A 25,658-nucleotide genomic window follows, 5' to 3' on the forward strand; every position below is an offset into this window, starting at 1 on the left:
ATATCCGAGGAAAATTGCTATCATTAAATGTAGTGCCCATAAGAAAGTAGTTGATAAAGTTGGAGAAGGGAATGCGTTAGCAGACCGGGTGGCACGGGAGACTGCGATGCAGCCCGGTGCTACTGCCATGTATGTAGTGAAGTCGCAGGTAGAAAGATGGCACGACGCAAAGGGAGAAGTGCGGGAAATACAGAGGACCGCTTCTGATAAAGAACGGGAGCAATGGTCCAGTGAGGGAGAATTGGATGATGAGGGTTGTTGGAGAAATAAGCAGAAGGATAGATGGAAGTTACCCACAGCTTTTGTACAACCTATGGTTCAGATGGCACATGGGCTAGCACATGTTGGAGCTTCCGCAATTGTAAAATTGCTTACCCAAGTCTGGGAGCATCCAGAGATTGCTAGCACGGCAAAGAGGGTGGTGCAGACCTGTATGATTTGCCTGAGGTACAACCCAGGAAAGGGTACTCGAACTCCAGCAGGAGGATTTGCGACACCTACTGCACCCTTTGAGGTTTTGCAGATGGATTACATCCAGCTTGAGCGCTGTAACAATTTGAAGTATGTTCTAGTAGTGGTATGTGCCTTTAGTAAATGGGTTGAGGCATACCCTACGAAAGACAATACTGCAATGACTACCGCCAAGATGCTATTGAAGGAGTTCTTCCCTCGATATGGCGTTTGTAGACTGCTGTGGAGTGATAACGGACCCCACTTTATAGCGGATGTTATAAAGTATGTTCTGAAGGGTCTGGGCATCACCCAGAAGTTTCACGCAGTGTTTCACCCTCAGTCTGCAGGACTAGTCGAGAAGTATAATGGTACACTGAAGCTCAAGATCGCTAAGATCCAAGCTTCGACGTCTTTGACTTGGCCAGATGCTTTACCGCTGGCATTATTGTCAATTAGATCGATACCGCACTCTCGAACCGGTCTTACACCGTACGAGATTGTTTTTGGACGCCCAATGAATATTTGGGGTCCGCCAAGACCTAAGGCTGTGTATGGTGTACCTTGTGTAATGATGAATGATTATCTGGCGCAGTTAACGGATAACTTGGTTTCTATTCATCAACAGGTCCGGGAGGCGCTCCCTGATCGGTCCACCGGCGAAGGTCACAGTCTCCGGCCTGGAGACTATGTTATGGTGAAGATTTTTGAAAGGACGAACAGCTTGGAGCCGAGATGGGTTGGTCCTGAGCAGGTCCTACTTGCAACAAGGACGGCTGTGCGGGTTTCCAACAGAAAGAATTGGATCCATTCCCTGCACTGTCGCAAAGTACCGCCCGGATTGGTGGAGCCTGCTGTATTGACCGACCATCGAGAAATTCTGACTGCAGAGAAAGGCCGTGCTGGGGAACCGAACGATACTGAGGAGCTCTTTCCGGACCACGCGACTCCTGGAGGAAAGCGATATCATCTCAGGCCAAGGAAGTGAATTCTTCAGTATCAGGACACGTTGTCAGAACGGCCCTTGGGTTAGTGAAACGGAGAGCCAATGAGGCAAGGGGGGGGGGAATCAGCCCTGCATTAGTGTAGCGACACCCGTCTTGGCCCGCTGGTGAAGAAATCGACCGCTGCCTAAGGGGAAGAGTTCTGACAACCTTTTAGTTTCAGGAAGATATTGATTTTTTATTCTGACATGGAGAAAAAGAAAATCCTTTGTGCATCAGGTTTTATGTTTACAGTAGCTATTGTTGGGATAACCACATGGTTTGTGGAGGATGTGACTCCTGCTCGAAAGTTACTTGTGTTGACTACTCCAGTGCCTGAGGAGCACTACTTTTATACACTACCGTATCAAGAGTTGAAGCATCGTCAGTCTTATTTGAATAACACTTTCATCCAGATGTTGCATCACACCCATGTTGCCACCAATGCTACGAACTGTTGGATATGTGGCATGATGCCAGCTCACCAGAAGAAAGGAGGAACTCCGTTCATACCCCTTCCTTTCTCTCATAATGGCTCCTGTAGAGCATGGTACACTTTGCTTTTTGCCACCCGGAAACCTACAGTGGGACGGTTACTCTTCAGACTTAATAGGGAATGTCATCAGGATAAAGATGGATATCCGCAAGCGAATGGGACAATTTGGGAATGGGAAGAGTATCGACCAGACAATGAATCGATTCCCTATATTTTCACGAACACCAGAGACACTGTGGGGAAAGACCGATTTGTGATTCAAGTGGCACAAGCTCAAGCGGACCTGTGTGTTCAGAGTGTGGGTTATATTCCTGTTGGTGTTAGTGATTGCATCACTATTTTAAATATCGACGGGTTGAATAACAGTACCTTCTTAGCATCCCATAATACATACTTCGTATGTGGAAATAAAGGTTATTACCGTTTGCCAGCCGGTTGGTCTGGAGTATGTTATGTGGCATTTCTATTGCCTCCTGTATTCTTGGCACCTGCATCTTATCATAAGGATTTGAAGTTGTTAAATAATGTGACTGTAAATAGGTATAAACGTACTCTATCGATTGATGACGTGGATCAGACTGACACTAGTCTGCAGCAGTATATTGATTTTAATTTAGGATTGTTTTTCTTTGTTGGAGCTGCCCTAAATAGTAGGAAAGTTCGAAGGTTAACAAGAGTGGTAGAGGCTGTGACAAATCAAACCGCTGCTGCTCTTGGGAATCTTACGTAAGAATTACAGATTACTAGAATTGTTGCATTGCAGAATCGTATGGTGTTAGATGTTATGTTAGCTGACCGAGGTGGAGCTTGTAAAATTATCGGAAGTAGTTGTTGCGTGTTTATTCCTGACCACACACCATCAGTTTATAATGCCATTAATAAATTGCATAAAATTGCAGCTGAAATCCATACAGAGAATGGTACTTGGACCTTTTCTGGATGGTTTTGGGCGTTGATCACCACATGGGGGTGGAAGGTCCTAACTGGTCTCTGTATCATTGTAGCAATTCTGTTTTCCTGTTGCATTTGTATTCAATGTGGCCCCTTACTCTGTTCCCTATGTGTGTCACTCTGCATTCCTGATAAGAAAGCTATTGCCAATGTCACCCACCAGAAACATCTGACTAAAGAAATAGAAGAAATGATGAAAATTGATATATACGATGATTATCCTAACAAACCGGATGTCTTCAGTAAATGCTGAAAGGGTCGTCTGTTGAAAATTGAAATAGCGGTATGAGTAAGCATTCACTAAAGACATGAATTCTCCTCCCAGAGCAAGTTTCTTCCTTTATGTTGACTAAAGCTAGGACTCCATTTTGTATTGTCATGCCTCCACGTGCGTAGCACGAGAAGAGTCCTACCTTCGTGTTAGTTGCTCTTGTAATCTGCCTAGTAACAGTCTATAAATAGCTCCTTTGTCCGTCTGACGCATGCCCAGACTTGACCACATCTGTTATCAGTTAGTCCTTACTTGACCGTGTTTTCGCGGGCTCAAGGAGTGTGTCAACTCCGCCCACATATTGATTCTGTATTGAAAATGTCCATAAAAGGCAATATTCCTTGCTTCATGTTGTATCCACCCACTTATGAGCCCCTCTGTTGTGTATAAAAGGGGACCGTGTACGCAAGTTCTTTGTGCTACTCTATGCAATACTGAAGGGTGTTGTATGGATTGTAGGACCACCCTTAAGGGTTAATAAACTTTGTCTTTGTACTTTGCAGTTTCCGTGCCAACTTCCTTATAGATTCCATTTGCAGGAGAGCGAACCCTTGTGTCCTGCTGGCCTAGCTGGGGCCTGTATTCATCAATCCAACCACCATCGCGAAGGAACCCCCTTCCTCTGTAGCCACTGTGGGAGGAGAGAGGAGGCCAGTGTCTGGTGAGGTAACCAAGCCACTAGTCAGCCAGGTCCTCATACCAGTTTTCAGCCATGGACTCTGTTAGGGGGTCAGAATGGGAATCCTCAGATCCCTTACATTTGTGTTCCTCAGTGAGCTAGTCAGTATAAAAGGGCTCTGTCTCCAATTCTGGCCGTGTGGGCGTGGCCGGCGCCACAGCAGTCATCATGGGAAGCCAGTCCTGCCATATGAAGTCATGAATTACGATGGGTTCGGCAGCGCTGAGAAGGACGCCACTGGAATGTTCTCCAGATGAGGTCACGGCCAGGACCGATCCAGATCCACCAACGGATCCTAAGGGGTTGACTGGCATCGAGGGTGAACCAGCCTGCGGAGCTGCAGTCAAAGACCCTCCCAAACCCAAGAGACCCAAAGGTCCTCCAGAGGGAGTATGATCAGCCAAAAATTAGGCTCATGGCCTCATAAAACTCACAAAGTTGGGAGTGGGGTCGCTCCAGCTCCGGGAAATTCGGGGAAGTGCAGAGTGGACCCAATATGCGACACTGGCGGCACAGGAACCATCTGCGAGCAAGGTTGGCACTTGTGGCATTGTCCCTCACATCGTCAGAAGAGCAGGAGTGATGCAGAGAAGCCAAACAGTGCTTTAACTTGGAGTTCTTCTGTTGGGACTCACCGGAATAAGTCCTGGAGAGGGACGAGGACCGATGCGAATAACTCAGGGAGATTTTCCGAGACATCCCATGCGACCGGGACCTGGAGTGGCACGGGATTGCTCAACGAGTTGCTAACAGCTTCATGGCTCAATCTTGGATGGTCTTCGGGTTCATGGTTATGCACTTCGACCACAACGCATAGTCTTGGTGCTATTTGACGCACCACAAACGGACCGAATGGGGAGGGGGGGGGGTCTGTCACCAACATCTGTCGATGATGGGCTCCACAAGGCTTGAACCCAATGTTTTTTTTCAGAGACATTTCCGTCAAAAAAGCAAAAATAACACACCAGTCATCTACAAAAGGGTTGAGCTTGATCCAGATATGAGCTGATGGCACGGAAAAGAAGGAACTGAGGTCAGCACTCTGGGGTCGCGCATATTTAGGCACTGCACAGGTCCCTTCCAGCGCAGATGATGCTACAGGGAGCTGAATGACACCACTTACTGCCGCACAAGGGGAATTGCTCAAAACTTTCCGGATCCATATTTAGGCATCTGACACTTGGGAATACTCTAAGGTATCCATCACAAGAACAAGCTACTACCACACTTTCTGGTTAATACTCACCGCCTACCCTCCCACTCATTGGTAAAAGTGATCGTCTGGTAGGTCCTAACATTCCGGTTTAGAGAGCACACCTTATCAACATTCCAATTTGTTAGTTGCTCAATGCCGGAAGGCATGGTTTTAATGGCTGATAAACTGTTGTCAAAATGCAGCGGTCGTGCCTGCGTAGGCTCTCTGCTACCACTTCCGGTGGTGGGATGGAGAGGCTATGGAATATGATGGTACCACCTACAGGCATCAAGTAGCTATTGCAAAAAAAGTTTCCGGATCTGGTTTGGCACCAGAGAGGACTCAAAAGAAGAGGAATCAAAAGGTGACTAATCTGCCGTTAGATAGAGTATGCATCAGAATTTCCACTTCCACAGCATGAACACCACTGTGATCTCTTCTTAATTGTGAAGCCAAAGGTAGAAAACTCAGCACTGAGTGGCGGATCTGATGCGGTCTTCACAGATCATGGCTGTACGTGTGCTTTGCAGTTGTTGGGAGACCAGTGAAAATTTGTAAAAGTTTTAAGAGAAAATGCAACAGATTTAGTTTGAAAGCTGGTTTCTGGTGAGTCGGTGATGGGCTACAGTATTGTTTTAGGAATAATGGGCATAATTGTGAATGATAAGTTATTATATTAGTAATATTATTTGTTATATTGCGCTTGTTACTTCAATTTCTGTTCAGTTGTCGCTATTGCCAACTTTGATTTCAACTGTTTGGCTGCCTCACAAAGATGAAAGCTTGAGTCGCTCAACCAGAACTTGAACACATGACATGCATAAATCATAAATAGAGCAATATGCGCATAACTGTGCCTAAATCAGAACATGAGTAAAGTTCTGCAAAATTAATTTGTTTCATGTTTTTATACACCATGTTGGGTAATGTTATAATAAATCCAAAAACTGTTGTGAAATGTACTGTAATTTTGTAAAAGTACAAACTCAAATCCTACATTTTGAACAGGAGTACAAGCATCATCATAATCACTAAAATGTGCAAGAACATGAATCATTCACGTTAACATGGTGAGAACTTTAAAAATGATACATTAAATTGAACACCAAACAACTAACCAGTGGCAACAGTAAACTTTCACAGCAGCCATTTCAGGACTTGTTCATCCTTGCAACAAGAAAACAGAGCTGTGTACAGAATTTCAAACCTGGTGGATTCTGTAGAATTCTGTCAAGGAAAATTAACTTATGGAAATTAGCGGGGGCTGGTTTGAGGTCTGAAGGGTCATGTCTCCTACAACATTACCGAAAGTATTTAGGATTCAGGCACGAAGAGCATAGTTTTTTGAGTGAAATGTAACAAGCATCTGGGAGGTTATCCAACATTCGCATAACAATAAAAATATTGACCAGTCAAATTGTCGCCTAAGGTGGCCCTGTTGGGTCTCTTTACAAGAAAGTTAAATGTGCCAATATATATTCGGGGTCATAGCACATACAAAATGAAAACTGTGGGTTACCACCAAAAAAGGATCGCTCTGCAACACCAGGAGTTCTGTTTTATATATTTAAATGTTTTAAAAATCATAGTGAGATCAGATATCCTGGGAGAGCACAGGCATAGCAGGCTGCAACTGCAGAGATCCAGCCACAGAAAAAAATCTTTTGAGACACCCCTGTTAAAGAGTTTAACATTTCCAATAACCAATTTTTAAGATCACATATTGAGGGATGGTAGTTAGAGGGCACAACTCTTCCACTCACCGTGCACGCCACATCTTCTTTCATCTGGTCACTTCCAAAGAGTGTAGGGGGTGGAGTGGTCATTATCTTGGCAGTACTGGAGCTCTCACAGCGATGCAGAAATCTTGTTACTTCGATCTGCATCTCAATAGTGCTGATGTGTCTAAATTTTGAGGGAATGTCTGAAAGTTAAACAGGCTTTGTACATGGGGTTTAAGGAGCATACCACAATAAGAAATATATTTACAAAGGAATTTCAAATTGAAACATTAAAAATGTGCCAGCCTAAATGGAATCAGAGTAAAGTCTTGTCTAGCCTTGATTCCTTTTACAACTAGTTTGGAGAGAGAATAGACTATGAACAATGTTTAACAAGAGCTAAAATGATACAAAAGATCACAGATCTGAAGAATATCTAATCTGTAGCTTAGAGACTAAGATACAGCATGACATTACATTTCATGCACATGAAGTTACATCTTGTTTACACATGTTGTGTAACTGCATTTGTTGAGTAGGCTAACTGATAGGCCATGATGTCCGAAGCTCCAGCTATTTCCTGGTTTCCCAAATACAATATATTTGAAAATGATTAAGCTGCTCAATTTTATGAGACATACACCATCTTTAGATTTTAATTACAACTAAATCATTAATAATACATTTGGGGCACTCCAGAGGTGAGAAGGTGGTGTTCTCTTTAAATCATAAGCAAACCAAAGACAATTTCAACATCACAGCCATGCTGCATGTTGCGAACATCGTAGTTGAAGTAGATGCAAGTTGCTTACACATGCGTTTAAGCTGTAAATTAAATCATCAAGATACCTCTTTGAGCATCGCCCCTGATCGATCAGTACAGGACATTTCAGGGGGACTATGACAGGAGAAGAAAATGTTACATTTAAGGGGAGTTTTAAAGGTTCATATACAAAGGAGGCATAGGTCACGTATCACCTAATGGACACAGAGAGAGAGATTCTGTGATCGAGAATGAGGAAGGATGTATGTAATTGTATTCATATAGCACACCAAACTAGCTATACAGCGACAAAGTGCTGTGCACATTCGGGGAAGCAAGCCACTGCAAGAAGCAAGTGTAACTTGCTCAAAAGAGTAGTTGAGTGTCCAAGATGTTTAAGGCTAAGGTGGTATGACCACTTCCTTCCAGAAGTGAGGGACAGAGGGAACTAGTCAAATCTACAAGCTACGGAGGATAAATCTTTCCTCTTGATCACATTCTTGCATTATCTTAATGATCAATGATCACAGTTGTGATCTTTGAAAGACGTTCTGTTTGTCAGTACCAACGGTGCTTCTGGCCGCTTCCCCCATGTAATGCTTCTCCAGCATGCCTTATATGAAGCAGCCTTTGATATTTTCAAGATAGGGTAGATGTTAAATTTCAACCATTGCTGTAAGTGCTGTATATCCCCCTGCTTTCTGTATGCCCTTTGAATACCTGGACACATCAGAGGCAGTCATTTTCTTTCGAAATGTGCTGACGGGCTTCTTTCTCCCAAAGCTCTTTGAGATGTCTTGCAAGTATGTTCTGAGATGGTCTTTTGCTTTTGTCATCCACTTCTGCTTTTCTCCAAGTTCAGTGTAGTTCTTTGCTCTGTGGTAGAAGAACCGAATGCACGTCATTGCTGCACGAACATTATCCTGCAAAAGGAGGGCAATAGATGTGTAGAGGTAAGGGATCTATTTTTTAAACAATGGACATTTTTAATGCAACATTTATATGAGTTTTACCAAAAAATCTATTTACTCCTTCTCCACCCCTAAAGTCCTTTTAGTCCATGGGCCACATACCATCAGCAGCACATAAAGAAAAACAGCAGTGAAATGTATAACTAGATAAAAGCTTTGCTTAGCAAAAGGGAGTTTTTTCAAACTCCGTTAATTCATAGCCAGGAGTGTCGTTATTCATGCCCTTATAAAATAAACTACTTTTGCATAAAGTGGAATGCCTAATTCAATCAGGGAAAGGATGGGCCACACATCCATTCGTTTTCTGGCTATCAATCTACTATATTACACTAAAAGGAGTGTCATGCACTTTAAACACTTGTACCATAGTTCCAAGAAAAGGTCAATTTTCAGTGAAAAAATATTTTTGCCATTTGTGTATCATGCCATTAAACCAGGCTTCTGATATGCTGCAGGTTAAGATGGCAATGTTGATGATGTCATGGATAGCGGACAGTAAAAAAATTATCAGTCTTGATACCACCACCGCTAATCAGCTTGTAAAGGATGTCCAGTACAGGCAATATCACATCCTCAGTTTTGCTACTTTGCCAAAAGCCAGCTTTGAAAGGGATCAAGTGGCCGATTTTGTTCTGCAAAATGCTGCAGCATTCTAAAGGATTATTTACTCAAGCATCTTTCTTAAGTAAGTCAGAAAAGAGGACACAAAGTGTTTCAATCTCTGTTCCTAAGGATGGTTATTTAGCAGCAGCTTTACTACTGCTGTCTTTCATGCAAGGGGAACAACACTTTGGATCAAAGTGGTTTTGAGCAACGCAAGAGTTTGCTACTGCTATGTAGGCGAAGCCGTTTCATTTTTTTTGGATGGACAGGTGTCCTTGAGGGAGAAGAAAGCTTTATTTCTTTTACTTAGCCAACCATGACCTATCAGCTGCCGGCGACTCCATGATAGTTCCAATAGTAGTTATCAGTGTAGGAACATTTTAATTCTTCTCTGAAATAAAACCAGAGAGCTGTTCGGATAATCTGAGGTGAGGGCACAACAGTGGATTAACAGTTAATGGGTGCTTGCAGTTGCACTATTGTGTGAAATTTTCTTTTAGCAAGTTGGAAGCCTGAATTTTACGCTAAGAGTAAAAAGGGAGATAGAACCAGAACTACTTTTATATTGATATATTGCGGCAACATGCATTCCTTTACAAAAATATCCGAGACCCAACGAACCAACCATGTAAGTAAGGTCATAGGTGGTGTACCTGAACGATCACCAGATGCAAACGCTCCACCTGGCATACATAACATTATCTGGACACAATATCTTCCTGATTATTCAAGTACTCTAAGATCTCAATCAACCAATCAGGGGTTGGTAAAGCGCACTACTCACCCGTGAGGGTCTCAAGGCGCTGGGGGGGGGGGGGGGGGTAGGGCAGCCCAGGTCAGTTGAAACAGCCAGGCCTTGATTGATCTTCTGAAAGCCAGCAGAGTTGGTGTGCGTCGTATTTCCAACGGGAGTGAGTTCCAGGCCGTGGCTGCGGTGTAGGAAAACGCCCTGCCTCCGGTTCTGCTTCGGCGGATGCGGGGGACTTCTGCCAGGGCGAGGTCGGCTGAGCGGAGGTTCCTCACGGGTGAGTGGAAACTCAATCTGACGTTGAGGTACTTGGACCCGATGTTGTTGAGTGCTTTTTAGGTGTGTGTGAGTAGTTTGTAAGTAATTCTCTTCTCGACGGGGAGCCAGTGGAGTCTACGTAGGTGGGGGGTCATGTGTGCGTGGCGTGTCTAAGATGAGCCTTGCGGCTGCGTTCTGGATGGTTTGGAGTGTGTGTAGTAGGGATTTGTTTATTTCTGCGTAGAGGGCGTTTCCGTAGTCGAGCCTGCTTGTGATGAGGGCGTGGGTGACCATCTTTCTGCAGTTGTGGGGGATCCATTTGAAGGTCTTACGAAGGATCCGGAGGCAATTGAAGCTAGTGGAGGAGATGGCGTTGATTTGGCGGTTCATGGAGAGGGAGGAGTCCAGTTTCTTGCGTGGTCCGTAGGGGAGGGGGGGGCGAGGGCTGGTGGCCACCATGCGTTGCTCCAGGCGGAGGGGCGTGTGCCGAAGATGAGTACTTCGGTCTGGTCAGTGTTGAGTTTGAGGCAGCTGTCCTTCATCCACAATGCGACGTCCTTCATTCCTTCCTGAAAACTGAGTCTAGTATCTTCTGAGTTCCTGGTGAGGGAGAGGATGAGTTGGGTGTCGTCAGCGTAGGATATGATGTTAAGTCCGCGTTTCCTGACGATGTTGGCGAGGGGTGCCATGTAGATGTTGAAGAGGGTGGGGCTCAGCGAGGAACCTTGGGGAACTCCGCAGATTAAGTCTGTCGGCTTGGAGATCTAACCCTTCCTCTTTGTCAAATGGCTGAGGACTGCCTATGAGTGAAATTTTTTTAAATGGAAAATGGGCGAAATAGTTGACAGCCCTCATAATCATGTACCTCAGAGTTCTTGGGTAGATTTTTTTAAGTCTCAGTACTCGATAGGTCCTGAGGAAGCTAGTAAGCCTTTTCAGGTAAGGCCGTTTTATGATACCCCTGTGTTTAGTGTCGGGGAGGTTGACATTGCGCTTGATAAGGTTACCCAGGGTCGTGCACCCGGCATGGACTGTATCCCGGCCGATGTATTTTTGTATAAAAGAGCGAGGTGGTCATTATATATCATGCACCTAGCAAATGCTATTGCTCAGGGAATGCCGATCCCGTACTCTTGGAAAGGTGCAGAAATCGTCCCAATATATAAAAAAGGGGATAAATCGTTGGCTTGCAATTATAGACCCATTAGCTTGATAGATGCTTTACAAAAGATTTTGGGTAGGCTGGTCTTGGGCAAAATCCAGACCTGGATGGAATCCAGTAATGTGTTAAGTCCATTGCAGGCGGGGTTTCGCCCTAAAACCAGCACCATAGACCAGGTCTTTAGGTTCATTGTCCTCTATTGGAGGACAGTGGTCCTGGAAAAAGGGGTTTTGTACGCTGTGTTCGTCGACCTGCGGGCGGCCTTCGACTTGGTCCCACGTGACAAGCTGTGGCAAGTGTTGGAGGGCTTGGGGATGGCGCCGGAGTTATTGGCATTGGTCGTCCGCTTACATGAGAGCAACTTTGCTCGGGTCCGGTGGGGAAAGCAGGGCGAGGTTACGGAGCCTTTCCCCGTGGAGCGAGGAGTGCGGCAAGGCTGTGTCTTGGCACCGACCTTGTTCTCACTCTTCGTGAACGGGGTGGCCGAGTTCCTCTCCCGGGTCCCTTCAGACGCCCCGGCAATGTCCGGTACCCGCATTCCTGTCCTCATGTTCGCGGACGACACTCTGCTGATTTCGAAAACTCCGAGTGGCCTACAGCTAACCCTCCGGCGCTTTGAAGAATTCTGCTTGCTACGTGGCTTGGAAATTAACGTCTCTAAGACCAAGTTCATGGTTTTGAATGGCCCGAACCCGTGTAGATCGTACAAACCCTTCAGTAGCGTAATTGTTATGAATGGCTCTCCTCTGGAACAGGTGGATGCCTTCACTTATTTGGGAGTAACACTACAGAAGAATATGCGCTGGAAAAGCCAAATAGACTTCTATTTTGAAGTTCAAACAACAGACAGGTTTCCTTTTAAAAAGATTCAAAACCTCGCAGACCCAGCCTATAGCCCCACTCCTTGAGGTCTATACGATGAAGATACGTAGCTCATCCTTATATGGTTCTGAGCTATGGGGATATGGAAGTAACCCAAAACGATTGAATGCCATGGAGAGCGAGTTTATAAGGAAAGTTGTCGGCGTACCGCAAAGTACTCCCTTGCTACCCCTTTTTTGGGACCTAGGTTTGAAAACCATACAAGATACCGCCAATTTGCGACCATTGCTGTATTGGCGTAGGATTTGGTCAACTGAGGAGCTAAAGCATTATGCGCTGGGTCTAAAAGAAATAATGGAGAAAGATAATTTCCATAGAATAGACTGGTTGAGGTCCATTAAGGTGTTACTCTATAGATTGGGATGGAACAACCTTTGGGATGATCCTCAAAATGCTGTTTTTCCCCCAAAGGAAATTGTCAAAGCCAAGTACTGGGAATTTATTGCCATGGAATCTGCTGCAAAGGGGTGTACTTCCCAGCTAACAGCTAGATATCTAGAGATTAAGGCTCATCCCAGTAAGGAACTTTATTGGGATTTGATAGAAGCACCAACTGATCGCAAATTCTATTTTCAGTTTAGGATAGGTACTCTCCCTATTTGCTCATTTACATCTAAATGGACAAAAGGGTCCTCGGATAAATGCCCAAAATGTAGGGATATGATCGAATCTTTGAGCCATTTTGTTTTTTTTGTCCTCTCTATGAGCTCCCACGGAAAAAATGGTTATTACCTGTCTGTCGCCTTTTAGGCACCCGAAGACATGTAGAGGCATTAAGAATCTTGTGTTCAGATCCGAGCCCATTAATTGCAATTGCATTGGCAAAGTATATAAAGTGGGCCTGGATAATACGATCCAGACAGACAAATATTAAAAGTGCCTAATGTAGTGGCGCTTGTTCGAAGTCATGTATTATGTATCTTTTATCTCCTAATTTCGGATTTATCTGCTTAATTTAAATTAAATTAGGAAGTTTCTCTAATCAATTGTTTCACTAGATATCATTGTTGTTTATTTAAATTGATGTTTAGTACAGGAGTAAGTCCGAAAATCATGCGCCATTGGAAATATGTTATGTATTGTTTTAATTTACGTTTTAGCATGTGTATGTAGTTGGTTAATGTATGATACTTTCATGACTTAATTGTCGAATAAAGTTGTTCAAATCGAAATTCAAGTCCTCAAAGCTTTTAATCAAAAACCTATCACTAATTAACTTGAAGATCCCTCTAAGTGATTCTCAGAACACATGAGTATTGCCTCTACCGTACCCTACCAACTTAGCCACTGCCCACATGTTTTTTACTGTCACACATTCTTGAAGCATAAAGACCAAAGAAATGGACCAATGTATGTTGTGCAGGAGGGAGAGCAAAATGTAAGAATGCTGCAATCCCTATGAAGACTACTGAATTCTGTAATCTCGCTTTTACTCCACACCAACTGTTTGGGAATCCTATTCCACAACCTACAATGCTGGGGAAGACAACAAACAAATGATGAAGCGTTCAGCAAAGAAGCTGCATATCAATCCCTGGCTAAAAGCTTTCTGGATGAAATGTCCTGAAGGAATCTACAATGGATATGTGTTTGGAAGACCACACATGCTGCCTATGCTCAGATTTTCTGAGAATTTCAAACTCCTCTAATATTGTAAGCTCTCAATATACAAGAGACCATACACTTAACAGAAGTGGGTTAGGAGTTTAAGTGGTTGCACACAAGCAAGGCCAAGAGAGGTTTTAAATCGGACTACGTAGCAAGATCCTGATGAAAGGATGGTAAACTTTTATCTGGGATACCCAAATAAAATTATTCTAGGTTTTCCAGAATCATGTCTTGAAGTCTAGCACTGGAAGGGAGGAAAGAAGAATCAACCTTCCGAGCCGGACCAGAAATCTAGTACCAAAAGAGGAAGAAACCTTTTTAGCAGGAGAAATGGAGTTCTGTAATCCAAACGTGTTGACTCCCAAAAAGGGGCCATTCATATCAAACTGACTTGAATTGTAAAAGAGTCCTACACATTAAGGGAGTCAAAGAAAGGCACAATGAAACATCCCCAACAAATCCAGGAGGAATGCACCTCTCAGATTATTTTTTCTCATAGGATGCAGATTCCAGGCACTCTGCTAATTACCTTGTCAAAATGATCTAGTCGCAGACAGCTATTGTGTTTAAAAGTGACAGTAGTACATTTTAAATGACTTATCATTCATGAGGAGTACAAATAAGAGTGGCTTCCACAACTCTCTTTCCCTGTAGATAGGGTAGTACTGAGAGAAAATAATTGTCGAGGAACAATTATCACGGCTGAGTAGTCAACCATGAAAAAATAACCAGTTTGCATAGATGAAACATAGCAGTGATGCTGTTCATGAGCTGCCCCCACCTTGAGAAAGTATTAAGGGCTCTAGATACATGAAAATTATTTTGCCAATAAACTCCCTTAGTTATACCAAGATGACTTTGCGCTCATCGTGATGCGAATAGTCCAATTGGGAATAGATCCATTCAACTGGCTGGACTCTCTAGAGCAGTGTTTCTTCACATGGGGTCAGCGGACCACTGGGGTCAGTGAAGACTACTCAGATGGGTCCACAAATCCTACTCAAGGGGTACACAAATGCTTAGAAAATCAAATAATGTTAACTGATTATTAAAGTTTATATAAATAAATAAGGAACTTGAAATGGAAAATATTACAACCTTTTGTAAAAGTGAAGGAATATGAAATTTGGGGCTAAAAATTAAGTTGGCATCCTCAGATTGATTTGTGAGAGTAGTGCAAGTGCATCACACAGAATGTACTATGGCCGATGCGTGGCCTCAACTGAATTTAGAAAGTCTGCAACCTTCCAATGAAAACAAAAATGTTTTTTTTTGTATATTTGTGAATTAAATAACATTTTTATCAGATGTGTATTTGTTTGATAAATGCTGGTTTCTGTTTTTTGTGTGTATTTAGCAGTTTTAAATCACTGAGAATGATTATGCCGAGGCCCACCGCTTCCAGTAATGACTTAAGTGGGGGTCCCCGGGTCCCAGTACTGATTAAGTGGGAGTTCAAAGAAGTTAAAGAGTTAAGAGCCACTGCTCTAGAGCCCACATGACTAAGGTGTTAGAGACTTAAACCAGTTCTGAATCATTTGACGGTGTTAAAAGCTCACCCCTTGGTACTCTAAGGGATCGATTTATATAATATGTAAAAGTCTCGTAAACCACACACTGAAGAGGCAGGACAATAAGAAAAGTAAAAATGAGACCCAACGAGGAGTCTTTCACTGATCATATAAACTGAAGTTTCTGGTATGGAATCTGAAGAGATAATTTCCTGGTGTTTGAAAATGGAGATCCAAACAGAAAGGTTACAAACAAGTCAACAGATTTGTTGACAATGAGTTGGTGTCTGTGGTTTGAATAGCCAGATGTTAAAACTGGTGTACTTTGAAGGCCAAGATAGGCTGCAACCCCTGGAAAATCTACAATCACAAACTTAAATAACTGAAAAAGGTTTTTTTTTTAATGTAATATGGAAGTATACCTTCTGGAGATCTACAGAACTAATTTAAGTCCCAATCCACACACCAATAAGTTGAGAGTTAACATCACCATGTAGAACTATTCCACCAAAACTTGGCTCTATCAAATACAGATCATATGCTATTAAATATGATTTTTTCTTCATATTTCAAAAACCAAATGTGGCTTGAGCATAGAGGATCATTTCTTGACACATTTTGTATTTGAAATTTGAAGAAAAATACATATTCAATACTATATGATCTCTAATTAAAAGAGGTGAGCTTTTATTATATGTATCTTTAAGAATATTTGTCATTTTCTGCTCATGTCTGGTATTGTTTGTTGTTATAGATATGAATAACATGTTATTATATTTTAATAAATAATATAGTTTTGTACCTCTGTTGTACTTTTAATTTTATTTGCTTAGTTATCTGGTCTGTAAGGTTATTTATCTCTGTTCTTGGGGGAATTATTAGTGTTTTCTGCCTACTAGACCCTACCTGCTTGGTTTTGAGAGGTCTCTCGCTCTCATTTGTGTTTTGCAGTCTTATTAATATATCACATTGTAATTCTGCATGCTGTTCCATCGTCACTTAAACTACTCCATTAGCAATTTAATGTGGGCACTTCAGGGTTCTATACGATTTGTGTGGTATTGGCGGAGTCAGGGATTCTGTGGTGCTTCCAGGTCCTTTGTGATTTATCTGGGGCTACTCCCAGCAGGTCAGCTATCACGAACCTTGCATGAAAATCTCTAGATGTGTTACCCCTCTCTAAAGTTAGTCTGGTTGTTCCCTGGTATTACTATGTCAGGTTGGGTTTTGGGTATTTCACTGGACGTCGGGGTTTGATAGCGTGATTGAGGAGTTGGCCAAGGTTTGGGGTTGTTAATATTGTATGTTTCACCAGATACTGTCACTTTCCCTGTGAGATAAATAAGAGGTGGCTGTACATATACTTTAGTTTGGCGACTTGGCAAGGTGAGTCTTGTTCTTGGTTATGCTCTTGTTTGATCCAGTGACTCCCTCAAAAAGACATGCAGAATAGCATTCAGTTGCTTGAATCTCTTCCTGTGTTCTGGATTGCCCCTCTTATTTGGTCCTTCTGTCATCGTTTGGCTCCTGCAGTTGTTTAACTCTCCCTTAAACAACTGCTGCATGGAGCTGATACCTCAGAATGTTGAGGGTCTTAATAATCAATGCAAAGTAAGAAATGTCCTATGCTGAGAGACACAAAGGTAATGTACTGATTTTGCCAGAAATAGGTGATATACAGGATTCATCTCTACATTGTCCTCCTATTAGCTAGATTGAGCCATTGTGATCCATAATGAGTTGACGTGTTCGTCTCACGAACCAGGGTTCTGAGGGTTTATCGAGCTGGCATTTTCTGTGAGCACAAGGTTTTAGTTACAAATAGTTATGCTCCTTATGCAGACATCCATGATTTATTTGAAAGGGTGATAGGTTACTACTCAAACACAGTAGCCCTGTGCTATCTGGCAGATTAATTTCAACACAGCACTTAACACATCTGGCAGCTCCCCTCCACATATCACTTGCTCACAACTAGGGAAATAATAGGGTATTATGGCTTAGTTGTCTCCTGTTGACATCTCAGTCCAGATGTTTTGATTTTTTTTCCCTTTTTTTCAGTTCATGATGCTCACTCCAGAACGGATATTCTCTTGCTTGCTTCTCAAATTTCCAGATATTTAACCCACAGTAATATACTTCCATGGACACTTTCTTATCATTCCATTGTTGTTACTGATATGGCTCTCCCCACTCCTTTAGATTCTGGAGATTTCAGAGTGAGGACCACTGGAACTCATTTTTTGTTAGTATTAATGAGAGGAGATTTAGAGCCTCATTTATTAGTTGGCAGACGGAAATTACTATGTCGCCCTGACGGAGTAACCATATGTCAAATTTAGAAATGTTTGCCAGGCCAGGCCTTCACAACGGTTACTGCCAACGATTTTTGTTTGACACATGGCTTAGTCAACATGACAACTGTCCGTCAAACATTTTTTTATTTAAAAAAAAAAAAAAAAAAAAAAAACCCTAAAGCAGGATTTTCTTTTTGGAAAAAAATGCCCCCCTCGCCAGGGGAGCTATTTCCATAGAGAGGGAGGCATTAGACCGTTTTTACTGCCCCTTACTGACAAGTTTCTCCTGGCAGTGACGTGCAGAGAAAACTGGCTGGCATGCCTACCCATCTCAGCTAGGTGCACAGACATAGAGGTCAACCTCTGGCAGACTTAACTCCATCGGGACATTGAAAGAGTGTAACCATGGAGGAAATCGGAGTAGTCTCTTCTGTGGTTATACCCAAGGTCCGTCATATTAAAATCAGGCAGGCAGACTATTATGTTGGCTGTAAGAATACTCCGTCGTGATGCAGTATCCTTACCGCCAACATATAAATCAGCCGCTATGTCTTTTTTTCATCAGACTAATGGCTCTGTAGAAAGTGAGCGCACATTATGGAACACAAAGGTTTATCTACATGGTAAATGTGTTTTGGTAGAATGTGATGTTCTTGAAAATATTTAAAACACCAAAAATAGATTCAAGGTTGTTTTTTGTGGGTTGGAAGGCGATTATGCAGCTAAAGAGGATACAGTCTTGTTCATGAGATTAGAAACAACCTAAAAAACTTTACTGAGGCAGCACACTCAGATTCATGCACCGCAGGGTTGCGACTTGACAATATATGGTATGGTGTTCCCTTGCTTGAACTGTATGGAGGGAAAGAGAACGAGGTGACATTTTTGAGCTTGTTGACAAGAGTGGGTGGTTTGCACTGGTGAACATCGCTGTGCAGAGATTTTCTGGTATTATTACATTTTGTTCTACTCTTTTCAGCTGTTTAAGATGGACTCAGATGTTAAAGATATCTGGATCAAGCCTGGACTGAACCGAAGATTGTCGATGTGAGCCATGAAATACACCTCTCACAATTTCTTATGCTCTTTGAGCTAACCAAAGGCAAAGTTCCAGTCGGGATCGTATCAGTATTGATGTTTATAAAGATTACTTTGATCTTGTCCTTAAATACCTTTTTAGGAGGATTGGGAATGCACTTTCTAACGGACAGTAGTTATCATCCATAAGAACTGTATTAATTACATAACTTTTAAAACCTGGAAAACCAGCTAAACATCGTTCCTCATACAGGCCAATATGCGTGATAAATTCTGACAATAAGATAGTAGCTATAGTTCTAGCGCATAGACTATTTTGGTATAGGTCTCATCTTCTTTTTGATGATCAAGTAGTTTATCACAACAAGATGTATGAAGAAAACCTGCGCACGAGAGTCGCTACTCCTCTGTATAGTGGCAACTCTTGACACAAACAGCTTTTAATGATGTTGAATGGCCTTTTCCATTTTAAGTTCTGCATGGGATAAGTGAAGGGCAATACTTCCATTCTCTAGTTAGTCGTCTTTATTTTGCCCCCATGGCTAGAGTCTACGTTAAAGGTATTATCTCAGGCAATGTTCATCCAGCCAGAGGCTGTATATAGGAACGTGACCTCCTGCCATTTTTGTTTTGCCTTAGATATGAAGGCTCTTGCTCGGTCTTGCTCGCAAGCATCATGCAGACAGGGGCATCAGGATACCACCACATAGGCATAATATTAGTTTATATGCCAAAAAAGTCACAATAACTTCTCTTCAATTAAGGCAGACCCATGAAAGTTTGGAGACTGCAGAACTTTGCATTAATTACAACAAATCAGAGCTCATGTCCCTTACTTCCGTGACTGAGCCAATGGGGTGCTGATTTGGATTTTAGAGACAATATTAAGCGATGACAGTTTCTACAGACATCTCCCCTTTTATGAGATTAATTATAAGTAACAGTGACTACCCTTGAATCTAGGGTCAACTCCTGACCACGGCTGTCCACTACTGGAAGCATTTTCTTTGTTAAATTGATAAGGCTCACTAAAATGCTGTATGTGAATCAGAATTTCCCAATTAGTGTAATAAAGCAATTTCCACTCAGTAATTTTCTGTAGTTATACAGATGATTTGGGACAGGAGGTCTCCTCAGGTGAGCTACGAATGCTTAATTGCGCCATACGGGCCGGGAGGAGGACGTGAGGAGTCGGCCTGTTTATGTCCTTGAGGGCTACTACCTAGTCAAGCAGGCTCAAAATGTTCAATACTCGCCTCATACGGCGGCTGACCTATGGCATATTGGGATTGAGGAAAATGTGGTTATCTCCACACACTGTTACTTAGTGATTACAAAGCTTTAATGAAGCAAATTTAACCTAACCATGCAACAGTAATTTCAAGGCACCAGCTTCTGTGGTTCAAAAGGGATATCTCCCTCATGTCCTCTGCATTTCCTATCTGTAATGTTCAGGGTCTGGAAGTGATGTCTAAACTTAAGTCAGTTAAGGAGTTTGAGAGCCTCGGAAGTAGGGCACAGTGTGATCTCAATGATGAAGGGATCTTCATTTCCTTTTTTACACTAGATCAATTGTGTTCAAAGGGTCCTGTCTACTCAGTAAGCCCGTTTATTATTTTAATTTACGCTATGCTATACAAGTCAATTTTCTAGATTTCCTGAGGATTTCCAGAGTCTAAATTGAATCGTGAAGCACAGACTGCTTTGCATTCCAAGCACTTGCAGCTGAATATGTAGTTTTTTTAGAACTTTATTTTCATTTTCTTCAAGTTAACAATGCAGCACACAAAAGAAGAGTGCACTTACAGCACAGACTAAATACACTTAGATATCATGGTAATATTATCGATGCATAGCAGGCTTAGGGAAGATACAGAGTAAAATGGCCTGGTGGTAAATAATACAACAGTATATAAACACATACAATATTGGTGGTCGTGAATAAAAATGCAAGTGTCGTGGACTAATTTTCCATCAATATTCTAGCAGCAAAAAGAAGTGTCGGAGCATATAGGACAGCAAACCCAGAGAGCTACTAACGCCACTTCCGCCTCGCATCCAGTCACAAGCTGAGTTATCCCTTTGGAGTGTGGGTATTACAAAGCATCCATCCGACCCTCCACATACTCGTCAGCATACTGCTGAATACGTGTTTGATCCTGACAAACACTATACCACTAGTGTAGAGGGCCTCCTAGGTTCACTGGAAAGGCAGACGGGGTCATCCACTTACCGACGCACAATGGCCAAAGGTTTGACCACATACAGAAAAGTTTTGACATAAATAGAACCCTAAATGATTACATTTCTAAATAGGGCAAATGTCACTACGTATTTCAGTGAGATGGACCCTTCCATTCTCGATATGTTAACCAGGCTTATCGGTGGTGGTTTTCTGGACTAGTGCCCAGTATCTCATGTTCTAGAAAGATATCTGTTGGCTGAGGGGTTGGGAGGGCCGGGGAGGGTTTGGGGGTGCTCTTTGAGATGACTTCCGAAAACATCCTCTTTGCAACTGAGGTCTAATTACTGGGTTTGTTCGAAATGCAGCCCATACTAAGAAAACATGTCTCGTGTTATTCAGCTAACCTAAGCCATGCAATGGGCATGTGGCTATCAGATTGCTTAGGGGCCCTGTCCCGAAATACTTCCAATGGTTACCAAATATGGTCTGGGAAAGAACAAGAATAAACCTATTGCTCTCTGCTAGTTCATGCTGTTACCCCCCAAAAATCTGGTTAGACTTTACTGCTTAATTTTTTAGCAGTGAAGGATCATAATGCAGCTGCTATCTAACCATGTTTAATGCTTAGGTCTCCTACCCTAGGTTTACACGTTTTGCATGATGACAGCGTATTTCAATTTCCTTACTTGATATGTTTTATAATAGCACTGATAATTGATTCATTGTGTACTAGTGATCAGTATACACCTTTTTTTTTGCTTTTGAAAATCTTTATGTAAAGATTAAAATTATCAAACAGTATTGAGAAGTATTGCTGGCTCCGTGACCCTTGCTTGTCATTACTTTGACGTGACAGATTAGATACTCTGCGACACTTCTAGATAGCCTTTGTCCCTGTCTAGAAGAGGTAGTCAAATGGATGAATCATCATACTTAAAACTAAATGGTGACGGGGGCGTGGCTTGGCGCCCGAGGTGAATGGCGGCGCACGGGTGAGGCTCCCAGCTCGCCTGGAAGACTCGCCGCTTTAACACGATTTAACCGCTCTGTTGGAAATGTTTATTGCTGCATGAAGAATCGGAGCGCGTTTTGAGACGCTCATGGACCTTCAACATGTTCTCCTGAAGTGTTTTCTTCCGCAGTGAGTTTTATCGCGGCTCCTTTCTCAACGTGGCCGCCATTTTGTATTTAACGCGCGTCTCCTCATAATGGATTTGAAATGGTGCCCTTCTTTTTTAAAGTCACCTGCTTACAAGTTGTTGCATTAGAAATGACTTTTTTTTTTTAATGAATATTGTGTCCCTCAGAGCTGAATCTCGCACATTAGCTTTTACTTCAGCCTTCTCACTGTAATTTGTGCAGCAGCCATTTTGTGCTCTACCTTCCATAACATGCCTTCATGATATAATGCTCCCTAAGTCTAAGTCAACTTTTTCTGTTATTTTCAGCATATTTCACAGAAGACATTGCTAATTTGCAGGCTATATGTGATTAAATTATACTGTATCCTGTGAGCAAATTGATTTTTCTTCCGCCACTGGTGACGCAAGCTGCAGTACGCTCTTCTTGGATTCCTCATCGTTTTCTTTAGATTGTGTACTGTTACTTATATTACACTACTGCTTTGAAGAGGGCATGAAATCTGACTGAAGATTGTTATCTTCACTAAGAGAGTCTTCCTTGCTCTATCTCAACGGTGCACTCCTTTGCTCAATATTTTGAATCTTCTTCTCTCGAGCCCACTTCTTTTTGCAACATTTTTACTTCATTGTGCATGGTTCCTAGCACGCTCCCGGTAATACGGAGTACGCTAAACGTGATTTATGGGCAGAACGAAGTTACCCCATTCTTCAATTTCTAAACCAAAGCACATTTTTATAAAGAATTCGAAGATTTTCTCTGAGTTCTCCAAATTAGAAGACTCCCTAGTTCCCTCTTCTCAGGGTTTGGATATTGCAATGGAGCCTTCGTCTACAGCTTTAGGGAAATCTAACACCAAACGATTAAAAAAAGGGCCCTCCATCACCACCTAAATCAACATCACCAGTGTCAATGGAGTTGTTTTTGGAGGAAATAAGAGCTCTCCGACCATTCATGGAAGAGACTAATACCAAACTACAAACCCTAACGGACAATTGGTCTCAACTTGAAACAAGAGTCTCGTCAGTTGAACAAAATGTCTCCTCCTTCAAAGAAACTTGCGTCACTGTCTCTCATCTTCATTCTCAAGTCTCTGCGCTTCAGAAACAAGTCGAAGATTTGGAAAATCGGAACAGACGGAACAATCTACGCATCTATGGCCTGGGAGAAGGTCTTGAGGGGACAGACTATTACTTTCTTCAAATCATTCCTCCCTAAGTTGCTCCATATGCCAGAGGGAAGGGTGCTCAACATTCAGTGAGCGCATCGGCTAGGTCGTATCCCAACACAGGCTTCGTCCTCACCAAGGCCTAGAGGAGTCATCTTGTACTTCTTAGAGTACACGGATTTGCTGAAGGTCCTCTCAGCAGTGAGAGCTTCTCCGAAGATCGCATGGTCTGGTTCATCTTTGTATTTCGCACAAGACTATGCTAAAGCTACTGCTAACCAGCGCAAGGCTTTTTTAAATATGCGAGCTGATCTCCGTTCAATTGGAGCCAGATATGGTCTTTTTTACCCTTGCCTCTTTAAAGTTACACACAACAATAGAACAACTACTTATGAGGATCCTTTGCGTTTACAGAGCTTCATCAATTCGTGCAAACCGACTGCCATGGACTCCTCTGGTCTCCCCTCCTCCTTTAATGCTTGACGTTGTTGTTTACGGAACTTGCCGTTTGAGTTTTTTGTTCTCCCTATTATCCTAGTTGGAAGTTCATACGGTATTTTTTCCATGTTCTTGATATTTTTGATGTGACCTTCACCAGGTCTTAATTTCTGATTATATGTCTTATCATCTTTTTAAATAATACTGTTATTGTTCGCTCTCCTAAATTATTCTAATGTTTACTCCGCTTCATCTCCACAGAATCTTTATCCCTGTCTCATGATGTCTTCCTGGTCTTCCGTTTAGCTGACCCCTGGAAGTGTCCTCCATTCCATGTGGTTCCACCCCTCTCCCCGATTCTACCTGGTCTGTCCTCATGTAGGTATGTTCTCCTTCTACAGTTCCATCCTTCTTATGTACCTGATATTTCTCTTTCTAACCATTCCATAGCTTTTCCTTCTCCTTCCTCTGAGTGTTGTTCATTTTCTTAATCTTTGTATATCTCACTCCATTTCCTTTCCTGCCTCATTCAATTTTGCATTTGAGGTGGTTAATTTCCAGCTTTCGGTGTTATTTACTCTTCTCATCCCATGTTCGCTTTCTTCTCTCTTCCCTTTGAATCACAGCTCCAGCTATGCTTCCTCCTGTTCTCCTGCTTTTCTTTCTGAAATTTGTTATCTCCATTCACTATTTTCTGTTCATCTTCTCTTTCTCACCTGGGTCCTGGTAACTATGTTTACAATATTTATTTACTCCTATATTTTTTCTGATTCTTTTATTGAATTGATATGTCATTGCGCCAAGACGCCCATGGGCATACGTGCGCTCTATATATTTTTAATCAAATCAAATCATTGTTCATAGTTCTTGTTTGCCCTTACTCCTAATCTGATATGCCGCTGAAATTAGTATCATGGAATGTTAGAGGGCTGAATTCCCCCATAAAAAGACAAAGAGTTTTGATTCATTTAGCTAAATTAAACGCAGATATAATATTCTTGCAGGAGACTCATCTCACGGAGACTGAGTCGTTAAAACTAAAAAAAAGGCTGGGTGGGGGAAGTCTTCTACTCCAAAGGTGATAGTAAACGTAATGGAGTCATGATACTCTGTCGTAAGTCACTTAATTTTAAATTTCTGTCACAAGAATCTGATGTAGATGGTCGTTGGCTTAATGTTAAATTGATGTTGAAGGATGTTCCAGTCTCCTTTTTTAACGTTTACGGCCCTACTGGTGGGGACTCTTCTTTTTGGCTTTCAATTACCAAGCAGATTACTCTTTGCATGGAAGATAATTTTATACTAGCGGGAGATTGCAATCAGATTTTTGATCCCTTTGTGGATCAAAACTCTAAAGTCTTGTTTAATTCCTAACATACCACATAAATCTTTTGTTCATACTATTACACAGCACAAACACTTAGACGCTTGGAGGTTGTGCAATCCAACCATCAGGGAATATACTTTTTATTCTCCTGCGCATCACTCTCAAACACGCATCGATTACTTTTTTGTATCCCACAATATATCACAAGCACTTTTGAATGCAGAAATAGGACCTATATTATTATCGGATCATGCCCCTATTTCAATCGATTTGGACATTTTACCTAAAGTTAATGCCCCTAGAAGATGGAGATTTAACAACTCCCTCCTTTTGGATCCGGCATTCTCCTCCTCATTTTCCACCTTTTCTGAGGAATATTTTTCCATAAACGATACAAACTCTTTACCTTTTCCAACTATTTGGGACACCTTTAAGGCTTCAGCAAGAGATTTTATTATAAGTTATGTGGCCAGAAAGCGCAACATTGCTCGCAAGCGTTCATGCTCCCTACTGCAGGATATTAAGAGACTGGAGCATTCTTTTTACACATCTAATTCAAAAGTTATTCTTGATGCCGTTATAAGAGCAAAATTACAATTTAATAAGGAATCAACTGAGAGTGCCTCATTGTATTTGCTGAAGTCTATTGCAAAATATTATGGTGGGAAAAATAAGGCAGGTAAAATTTTAGCCAATTATTTGAAAACCAAGCATAACAAATTGAATATTGATTCTATTTACGATGATCACTCTACCCTAATATTCAAAGATACGGAAATTTTAGATGAATTTGCACTCTTTTTTAAATCATTA

The 25,658-nt window shown here is 42.1% G+C and overlaps 1 protein-coding gene across 2 annotated transcripts in view; it reads right to left on the reverse strand.

The window, feature by feature from the left end:
• Window positions 1–25,658, reverse strand: part of ZFYVE26 (zinc finger FYVE-type containing 26) — a 740,905-nt gene that overhangs the window by 157,648 nt on the left and 557,599 nt on the right. For both annotated transcript variants that reach the window (XM_085627201.1, XM_085627200.1), the window contains 2 exons: window positions 8,230–8,432; window positions 6,789–6,930 (listed from right to left, as the gene is read on the reverse strand). In XM_085627201.1, coding sequence (XP_085483327.1) covers window positions 6,789–6,930; window positions 8,230–8,432 — 345 coding nt within the window. The remainder of the gene's footprint in view (window positions 1–6,788; window positions 6,931–8,229; window positions 8,433–25,658) is intronic.

The sequence above is a fragment of the Triturus cristatus genome, chromosome 9, assembly GCF_964204655.1.
Source record: "Triturus cristatus chromosome 9, aTriCri1.1, whole genome shotgun sequence".
Lineage (NCBI taxonomy): Eukaryota > Metazoa > Chordata > Amphibia > Caudata > Salamandridae > Triturus > Triturus cristatus.